The sequence below is a fragment of the Malania oleifera genome, chromosome 6 (assembly GCF_029873635.1).
Source record: "Malania oleifera isolate guangnan ecotype guangnan chromosome 6, ASM2987363v1, whole genome shotgun sequence".
NCBI lineage: Eukaryota > Viridiplantae > Streptophyta > Magnoliopsida > Santalales > Ximeniaceae > Malania > Malania oleifera.
Window position 1 is genome coordinate 61,926,306 of NC_080422.1, and position 11,242 is coordinate 61,937,547.

An 11,242-nucleotide genomic window follows, 5' to 3' on the forward strand; every position below is an offset into this window, starting at 1 on the left:
GCGTGGTGAGCAAGTTCCTCTCTAATCCAGGAAGACATCATTGGGAAGCTGTAAAATGGATACTCAGATACTTGCGGGGTACATTGGGATATGACATCATGTTCGGTAAGCAACAGGATTGTCCTTCAGTTATGGGGTTTGTTGATGCAGATTATGCTGGAGATATGGATGACAAAAGATCTACAACGGGATATGTGTTTACTTTTGTAGGAGGACCGGTATGTTGGAGATCCATGGTACAGTCCCTGGTTGCATTGTCCATGACTGAGGTGAAATATATGACAGTTGCCAAAGCTGCAAAGGAAGCCTTATGACGTACTAGTTTAGTCAGAGAGCTGGGGTTAAAGCAAGATGGTGTGGTGCTACATTGTGATAGGTAGAGTGTGTTGACCTTATTGGTCACGCCCGGTTTTGATTATGACAAATACTCATTGCATCTAATGAGTGCTTGAGTTTTTGTGCAGGAATTAAGAATGTTAAAATAAAGATGTGCACAAAGTCAAGTAATGCCCGAAGACCAAAGTTTTATTCCATATTGTAATATATTTAATTGGTCTGTAATAGTAAGTAGGTACTTGGTTTGTAATAAGCTCACACACATCACATGTATGATTTACTACGTAAGTTCAAACAAACCATGAATGAGAAAATGACCATAGAAAGACCTTAGGATTTTCCCCCCGAAGGTCGACCGACACCGGACTTTTTCGGTGTCTTCAAATTGGACCCCAAATGCTTTAGGACGCTCACACCTTCACATATATTTGTTAGGCACTTGAATAGGGTTTGTTTGTTTCAAGATGAGACCGAAATACACACATGATGCACTTTTGATCGACCAGCCAAGCCAGTACATTTTGGCCTGGTTGACCGAAACCGGTCCGGGTCAACTTTTGACCAAGGCCCTGGTCGATTGAGCCCTTACAGTTCATTTGACCTCGGTCGACCGAACCACCTAGGAGTCAACATTTTGACCTCCCGATCGACCGACCACTTTTGTACTCCAACTACCTGGTCGACTGGAGGGTCCTTGTGAGAATTCCCAACGGTCTGGTCGACCGAACCAGCCAGTTCAAAATGACTTGGTGGACCGAACCTCGAAAATTTGGAAAATCGCCTTGCCCCGGTCGACCAACCACTCAGTTCAAAATACCCCTGGTCGACCGTACCACTTGAGTCCTGGTCGACCGGACCTCTCGGGTTGCCCTGATTTTTTACCGCAGTTAATATTTTTTAAACAGGGTTAAAATGCTTTAAACATCATTAAAATTTTCTAATAATACCCAATAGGTCCCCAACGATCATATTTTCTTCCATGTCTATATATATGACTTCATTTGATAAAATTAAGGGTGATTAGCCACTTTGATTAGGGAAGAATTCTCTGAAAAATAAAAACCCTATATCACTCATTTTCTTAGCAAAAATCACTCATACTTGCCTTCTATTGTTGCCTACATCACTTGTAAGTTGATTGAGTGTTTTACTTTAATAGGTTTGCTCTCCCATTCATATTTGATTGATTTATTTTCATCAAGAGCTAAACCTAAGGACTCTTAAGAGGTTTTTGCTAGTAAGCCAATCCTAAGAAGACCTTACTTGATCTTCTGAGCTTGCACTTTTATTGCAAGATCTTAAGAAGATCGTATTTGTTTTTGGTTGCAAAACCTTTCAAACACTTCCAAATATCTATTGGGCTTTTATCCCGTAAAATATTCGAAGAGATATTTGTTTGTGTGATAGTAATCTTTGTTGCAATATTTTTCACTCATATATTATTTGCTGAATACAAAGATTACACATCTTTTGCAAACCAAGCATATACATCATTTAATACTTACATGCTTGAGATATCTTACTGATTGAAATACATAAGACTTGACATCTTTGTGTGAACCTATTTTTGAATATCTTGTGATACAAAGATTGTTTGTTTGACACTCTCACATACGCATTACACTGATAGAATATACTTTGAGAGTTGAACCATCTAGACCACATTGAGCTTACATATTATTTCATATTGTGGTGTATGTGATTGAACGTAATTGGGTACAAATCTGCTTTACTTGAAAGCACAATCACTATACCGTTTGTTTTATTAAGCAAACCTATTGTATTCCAGGCATGGGCCTGAAGAGGGAGACTAGCCCTGGAATAGTCCCGAATTGGTTTAGACCCGGTTAGGAAAGCTAGGTGTGTCGTCCTGTTAAGGCGTGTAGGTTGAGGTCAGCCCCGCTAATTGACCTGGTTAAGGTTGAGGTCAGCCCTGTGTTAATTTGACTTGGTTGTAAATGGTGTCGCTCCACCCTTAAGTGAGTTATTAGTGGAATCCTTCGGCTTGCGAGTTAGAGGCGGGGACGTAGGCACAGTTAGCCGAACCCCGATAACATATCGTGTGTTCACTTATATTTCCACACTTTATATTTACCGCACATGTATGTTATGGGTGAATGATGCGTATGACTTAATTTTCACATTATATTTATCTACGCATTTGGAAATTGCATAGACTGACCCTAGGTTGAGTGTATACTGTTGTTGGATAGATTAACCTAGGAGAAAAAGGTTTTAAATTCCAATTCACCCCCCCCTCTTGGGAATACACCAATTCTAACAGAGTGTCATTTACTTGGCGAAGAATCAGGTATACCATGCTAGAACCAAACACATTGATGTGAGGTTCCACAGGGTTCGAGAATTGATTGCTTCTGGTGAACTTGTGTTGGAAAAAGTTCACACATATGATAATGCAGGAGATATACTGACCAAATTAGTTACTTCAGAGAAGTTCAAGCATTGCTTGGACTTACTTCATGTCTCCAAGTGATAGAAGGGAGACATACCCAACTAGGCATTTTTAAATTCAAAGTGAAGCAATTCATGTTTTTGAAATCCTCCTAAGGGGCATGTAATCGCCAAGGTGAAGATTGTTATTTGTGGCTTTTATACTTCTATTTTGATAAGCAAAGAAGGAAGGAAGAAAAACATTAAGGGGCAGTTCAGCAGGACTCGTCGACGAAGGGCCTATGTTCATCGATGAGGAAACATTAGAGGTTCGTCGACGAAGGCTTTGAAGCTCATTGATGAATAATTACCAAGAGCAGGAACTTTTAAGACTTCTAGCATCGTCGAAGAGAGCCCTATATTTGTCGACGAAGGATCTTCTTAGTCTCGTCGACGAGGCTCTATGTTCGTCGATAAGAGGCGCCTGGGCTGCCGCAGTTTTTTTGAATTTTGAAATTTTAAACGTTGGGTGGTTGAGCGAACGGGGGGAAACCTCCAAGAAAACTCTATATATGTCATCTGGGCATATTTTGAGAGTGAGAGTGATCATATTGAAGTGTATTGTGTGCATTTTGATTTACTTAATGAAATTTGTGTGCCATTTCTTCCGTGGATGTAGGTTTTGCTGAACCACGTAAATTTTTGTGTTGATCTTATTCCGGTTGTGTGTGTTATTTACATTCACTTATTGTTGTTGTTTATTCCGTTGTGCATCTTCATTTTACGATCCATATCACAACAAAAATGTCAACATGTGACTTAGAATTGTTTTGGGCCCAGAAAACATGAACATATATAAGCTCCAATCTTCACATTATTTGCAATCAAAAGAGTCTCGGGCAAATGCATGACTACAAAGCTATGCGGTTGGCAATTAAAACTCAATCATACCTTAGATGCAGAAGGAAAAAAAAATTAATTAAATATGAGCAATGTTGCTGCTTTTAATTAAAGAAATTAAGAGCAATGCTTCTTACAAAATATGAGCAATGTTGAACCCAAAAGATAAAAAGAACTAACTTCTTTATACGCACATCCTTCTACAAACTTCTCATTATTATTCAAGGGCTTAATAGGGGTTGGGGTGAAACAAAGCAAGACAAAAACCACAAGGAGAAGACGCATGCAATGTGCCAAAGCCATCAAACTGCAGTGGTATTGATGATCTTCTAGTTAATTTGTATTGATGTATTTTGTTTCTGTTGAAGCCACTTCGTGATAGCTGCTCTCTTTCGTAGGCAAATTAATATGGGCTACCTAGCTACATAGTATCAGCTCATGACACTCACGTTGTGAATATATCTACCCAAGTAGTATATATGGAATTCCACAAGCATTAATTTCATGTTTACACTGACAAATGTCTTGTATACTGCATGTTTCCGCTGTTAGACGGGCTGGGATGCATGGATGGAATTTGCCCACTTGAGGTGAATGATCTTTTAAACAAGTCCTTGAACCCTATTTTTAATTTTCTTTATTCTTTTTTTCTATGTTTAAAGTTAATAAATATTGATTAATTTGTTGACAGACATGTAGTGATACACAGGGAACAAGGGGCAGAGATGGCTTCAAACATGCAGGAACATTTGTGGGTTTCACTTCACACCTAATCTCCAGCGACACTAGAGCAGCAATAATATATATTAATATTCTTCAACCTAAACTATCAATCATTATAAATATAAATATATATTTCTTTCCTTATAATATCAAGAGGGAAAAGAAAAATAAGAAAAAGTATGTGTGCATGTCTATATATATATATATTTATGTACGTGATGAGGAGCAATTTTTGCATTAAAATTAATGGTGGGTTTGGGTTTGGCTGAAGCAAAAATATAAGGGAATATTATGTACATAAAATTCCTAGAAATTTCAAATTCTTATTTGAAACTTGATAAAATATTGAAGAAAGGGTAAGAAAATATAAAAGAAGTTGTCCCCTTCGTCTCTTTCTTGCATCTTTGTGAATACTATAGGAAAAGTAAGTAAAGCCATTACTAAGACCAACAATTAGTTCAATTTTGTATGAAATCTTTAAAGTCTCAATACTTGCACACAAAATGGAGTTATTTCATTAATATTGAGCAACACATAATGACGTGCTTGCATCAACGAGACTTATTCAAGGATAATGTAAGATATTGATCTCATGGCTTCATTGATGTTCCTAATTGGTTGATTGAATATCATTTCAATAGATTCCAAGTATCTCGAACAAAATGTTGAACACTCTTCTGCCTAGAACCCTTTCGTAATGGAACCCTTCATATAGGTTTTATTACATATACGAAATTTAATATGTTTTAGGAAGCTATGAGAAAAAGAGTTTTAATAAGGAAACATATGGTTGGATATTATGTTTGGATCGAAAGCAAAACCCCTCTGAATTCTAGACCAAGTCATTGACGATAATGGGGAAATAGTCGATGATTTCCTCAATAAACTCCAGCATACTATTTTCACAATGTTTTCTCTTTGTGAATGCCTTCCACTCACAATATGAGTCACATATCATAACAATCTCTACCTTGGTGAATATACGCCCTTTAGAAGAAAACTGAAAACATAAAACATAAAAACTTGCCGCTCCACTTTGGAACTATAGGTTGAGACCATCTCCCTTCTAGCAACTGGAGACAAAAACCAAGTCCATGTAACGTTTGAACTTGTCCATGGCAGCTTTGGCTTCTGTCAAAACCCCGACTTAGTTGCAGATGTTACAACCAGAGACTGCACCCTAAACTTCCAATAAGGCCTTCCCACAATAGTAAACATAAACTTTGTTGTAAACCTTCTATCATCAAAGCCCCCTACATAGTCTATATACACAAATCTCACAACTGACGGAACACTCTGTTTCCTGCCGAAACACCCAATTACACTAGCATAGGGACCTTTAAAATATCCCAAACTTCACCGTCCATACTTTGGGTACCAAACAGTAGACATTTTACATTGATTCTCCACGGAACCACCTTGAGATGACAAACAAAATCTCCTTGCAGTTCTGTCCACAAAACCACCCTGAGATAACCTCAATCTCCCTGCTGCCATGTCCTTGCGAATCTCCAAACCAAGAATTTTCTTGGTCGTACCCAAAACCTTCATGTCAAAACCTTTTCTCAACAGAGTCCCCAATTGATTAGCTTTAACCAAAGCCTTCTTAACAAATAACATGTTATTCACAAACAACAAAAACATCAACCCCTTGCATTCTATCACCCTCTTCCTTTCTGTAAGCTCCACCAACTCCCACTTCTGATTCTTATACAGTAACTCCATTTCCTCCACTATACACTCATCCATCTATTTTTCTCTTTGCTGTGCACTGCATCTTGGAAAATAGTAGGAACCTTGCTGGTAGTGATGAATGCATTATACACCAGAACATTAAATTTATACCTAAGTGTTGTCCTAATAGTGCATTTGGACCCATTGTTTTCTTGCTGGTCTCCCGAGTTAAAACTCCCTGCAATATGAACCATGTCATCTCTGCCCTGAGTCTATAACTCCACCTGCATCACATGTTCATTACTACTGCAGTTTTATGGCATATGTTTTTCTTCCTTTACCTAAGTATGCTGCACCATGACTTTCTCACCAAAAATCATGTCTCCACTGATCACCACCTTGTTTACCATTGGATCACCCAACTTGAACCCTCCTTTCTTATAACCTAGAAATGTGTACCGTTCGGACATTACACCAATCCTAGATCTCACTTCGCTAGAAACGTGCACGACTGGACATCCAAACACTCTCACACTGTAGTGGTCTACCAAATAACATATCCACATCTCTCCTACAACTCTCCTATCTAGTGATACCCTTGGTGACCGTTTAAATAAGAAATGCATCATACTCATTGACTTCACCAATAAGTTCTTTACAAACCCTACATACAATCTATTATGCTCACAAAACTCCATGAACAAAACCAACATACTCAATACCAATGTTTGACCTGAGGATCTCTCTCCTGATTTGGTTTTCCACCTTAGCCACAAGTTAAAGTTGGCAAACATTTCTGACTTATGTCTCATGGGATACACCAAGACCTTTCATGATAAACCCATGAAATACATATATCCACCCCTTGATGCTATCCTCACCGGTCCCCAAACATCTAAATAAATGTAGTCACCCATATGGCCTAATTGGATATGCCACAGAACATTTGACTTAGATTCTATAGCTGTAACTCCACTTACAATTGTGATACCCTACCATGCATAGATATTTATCGCTAACTTTTGTCCTTTCATCACCATTAAGTCGCCTTCACATGCTTTCATTATCCCACTTTCAGACTTGTAACTATACCTGTTACAATCTAAAGTGCACAATGAAATCACATTCTTCTTTAGATCTCGTACATGCCTTACATCATATAAATTTCTCACAACACCATCATACATCTTAATTCTGACATTTCATATTCAACTATTTTGCATACAACATCATTTCCCATTAGAACATAAGCAAAATTAACTGACGTGTAGGTGTTGAATTAATTTATATTTGGTATCATGTGATAAGTGCATCTGGAATCTAGGATCCAAGAATCTGTGAGACATTCTAAACCCAATTAAAAAAATAGCATATCACCATCATGGCTCCTTGAGTCTCCTCTTACTACATTTGCAGATTTTGATTAACCCTCTTGATTTTCAGCATTCCCTTTCTTCCACATCAGACATTCTAGTTATATGTGGCAAATTTTCCCATACTTAAAAAACCTTATGTACTTTTTCTTTCAGGACTGCAACTATAATAACCTAGATAATTATGGGAATTAAATAATAAAGAAAAGAGATGGAAAAATAATTTTAAAGGGGGACGCAGCATGGCCTCGTCGACGAAAGCTTCGCGTTCGTTGACGAACAGTTTTCTTGGGCTTGTTGAAGTTGATGCGTGTCTCGTCGATAAGAGTTTATCGAGGGGCTATTTTTGGGGCTTGAAACTTGTCAACAAGGGTTAGGTGCTCCCTCGACGAACTTCTTTCTTGAACTCGTCAACAAGGTGGCGTGGCTTGTTAACAAGGCCACGTGGCAAAAGGTCTATAAATAGTAGAAAATTGGGTTTCAGTAAGAGAAATTAATTTCTCTCTTTTCTTTATCTCTCTAACTCGGTTCTCTATCCTTCTCTCTACGATTGTTGCCCCATTTCTCCCTATTTTGACGATCAAAAGTTGCCACATTGATCTTAGGGAGATTCTCTACAAGTCTTTTAGAACAAATTGTTGGTTTGGCCAACTTGGACACCATCCCAAAACCAGGGTAAGTAGATTATTGGGGTATTTTCAGTATAACAAGGCTTACCTAAGTTTATAATTTTTTTTATATGAAAATATACTGGTATTTTGTGGAATAAATTAGGTTGTTATGATTTCAAGATTAGGGTGTTTTTGGGACCCTACAGACATGGATTGAGGACCCAGTGAATATTTCTTGGAGCTCAAGTATATTATAGTTCAGAAAATTATGAGTATGTAGGTTCAGAGAAATATAGTTGATTTATTCGAAATATGCATATATGTATTATTTCAGGATTTTGGGGAAAGAATGCCATGAGCGTGAGGATAAAGTTGGAGGTGAGCCTCCCAACCATCTAGGTAAGGGAAATATGTTATGCTAGTAAATTCAGAAATATATCAGTATATTATAGTATTTGTTTATTAAGGTACGTGGTATAAATTGTACAGTTTTATAGATTTCAGAATGTGAGTGTTATTAATTATGTGGTCTGAGTAGATATTTGTTAAGTACAGAATTTATATAATTTTTCATAATATCAGGATTTACAGTGTATATATATAGAAAGATATATTTTATAGATAGATATTTACGAGATAGATATTTTACAAATATTATACAGACAAGTATTTTATAGTATTTATAGAATGTCATGCTTTTCAAAACCATAACACTCAAACATTACAGATTATTCAGTCAGATATGACAGTTAGATATTACAGATATTACAGTCAGATATTATAGTTATTACAGTCAGATATTACAATTATTTTACTCAGATATTACAGTATTTTCAGATCAGATTTATAGTATTATGGTTATTTTGGAAATATGATGAAAATAGTTGGATATCTATAAAAATAGTATATACAGTATCAGAGCCTGATGAATCAAGTTATGTTCAGTTAGCAGAGCACGATACCCTTGCTAGTATAGATCAAAGTGCAACCACACATCTTAGATAGTGTGTGGATGGTTTCCGTCAACCGTGGCTGGAGGGATTGCAGACTCCCCAGAAAACATGGCTGAGGTGGCCAGTTTGACAAGGTAGTTACCAGTTTTGTGCCTAGGGAGGTTGTAATTTGGCTGGGCTGAGGATTGGTAGAGTTACAGTTGACTTACTTGGTAGACCAACCAAGATTAAGTCCCGCCTACGGGCCACATAACCCTATCACGAGGGGTTAAATCATGACGTACATTTTTTTAGGGTAAACACCTCAGCTATGTGTATGTAAACAAATTTACAGAACATTAGCAGCTATAGTATGATAGTAGAAGTATGAAAAAGTAGAAAACTCAAATATTACAGTTATACTTTAAACTATGATAGATGCAAATTATACTGTATACTAAATTATCAGCTTTTACAGTTTTAGATATTGTCAGTATAGTATTTACAGAACTCAGTCGCCACACACTAGTAATAGCATATTTTCTCTTAGAGAGCGTTGTCTCATCCTAGTGATTTAACATTTTTCAGGTGATCCAGCTAGGCAAGCAGATTTGGCTCGCAGATAGAGAGATCTTTTGTATTGCCCTATTTATAGAGTAAGTGTATTCAGCGGATTGTATTTTTGAATAGATGATATTGGGGTGACATGTAAATATGTATGTATGGTTTGGAAACATTGAATTATGGTATTGTTTAAATGGATGGACAATTTTATAATTTTTCACTACATAGGTATGTAATATAATCAGGTTTCCTCAGTGCTCACTTGGGGCCTGAGATGTTAGAGTAGATATTATCAGAAGTATGAGAGTATATTATTTTGTAGTTTATTTTTGAGGAAAAAAAATAGTATGAAATTTTAGGTCATTACAGTTTGGTATCAGAGCCTAGGTTGTTAGGTTCTGTAGACTCTAGAGTGCAGTGGAAAACAATACCAGAATATAGGAATAGAGTTTGGAGAAAGATAGAACATAGTATTAGTTAATTAATATTGGGGAATTACGATGAGAATTTAGGGTTCTGTTGTGCGGTCTGGAGGCAGAATTTTGGGGTGGTTTCTGTGATTTTTCTGGGGTGACTATTTCTAGAAAGCCATAGTAAATTATTATCGAATTCTATTTCCATATGGTAGGGTCAGACCTTTAATTAGTGATAGGAGGTAAGGGGTATTTTAGTTAGTATAGCATTGTATGGTTTGCATTCTTAGAATAATTTGGTAATATTGTAGGATGGACCCAAGAGGTAGTAACGCCTGCGCTAGTGGTGACAACGAAGCAGGGTCTTCTGGTGGAGGAGGCGGGGATTCAGATGCTATGTTACGCAATGTGGCTCAGCAGGTCATGACTGAGATTTCCCAGAGTTCCAAGGAACAAGGAGGTCCATCTATAGCTCAGGGATGCACAATAGAAAAATTTACAAAGATGAACCCACCAGCATTTTCAAGAGCGGCTGACCCTACATTTTCTGAGAACTGGATGCAGGAGATAGAGAAGATTTTGACGGTTCTTCACTGTACCGATGAGCAAAGGGTTCTTTACGCCACGTATAAGATGACAAGGGAGGCCAAAAGATGGTGGATGACCACAATATTACTAGAGGAGCAGAGATCCATTCTAATGTCGATGACCTGGGCCCGATTCAGGGATATATTCTTTGACATATACTATCCTGCCTTGGTCAGAGAGGCTAAAGTATAGAATTTTTTTAGCTTGTCTTAGGGATTAATGACAGTCTAGCAGTATGCGGCAAAATTCATTGAGTTGTCGCGCTTCTACCCTTATATTGTCGCAGATGAAGCTAAGAAGGCCAAGATGTTCGAGAGGAATTTGAGGTGGGATGGTTATAAACAAGTGGCAATTCTTAAGATACAGGACTTCTTGAAGTTAGTAGATAGGACCATGGTAGCAGAGGAGAGCAAGCAGGCAGATATAGGAGTACCGAGTTAGAGGAAGAGGCCCACGCCCCCGAGTTTTCAAACCAGACCTAGTTGGGGTCCATGGAGAGGAGGCAGAGTTGGTAAGGGTTAGAGGCAGATGATAGGATACAATGGGTATCGGAGTTGGTAGACTTATCCCACCTACCCCAGGTCTGGTAGGAGATATTCGGGCGAGTGCCGGTTTGGTGAGAATGTTTGTTACTGATGTGGGACACTTGACCATATGACTCGATCTTGTTGGGGACCTTCGAACTATGCACCAGCTCCCAGACCATTTCGGGGTGGTTACCAGGCATCCCGTGGAGG

The 11,242-nt window shown here is 37.9% G+C and overlaps 1 protein-coding gene across 1 annotated transcript; it reads left to right on the top strand.

Annotated features, from left to right (window-relative positions):
- The first annotated feature begins 10,229 nt into the window (after positions 1-10,229).
- LOC131158620 (uncharacterized) lies at positions 10,230-10,946 on the top strand. Its single transcript, XM_058113485.1, has 2 exons — positions 10,230-10,676; positions 10,740-10,946. The coding sequence occupies exons 1-2, from the start codon at positions 10,230-10,232 to the stop codon at positions 10,944-10,946; spliced, it is 654 nt and encodes a 217-aa protein (XP_057969468.1).
- Positions 10,947-11,242: the final 296 nt, after the last annotated feature.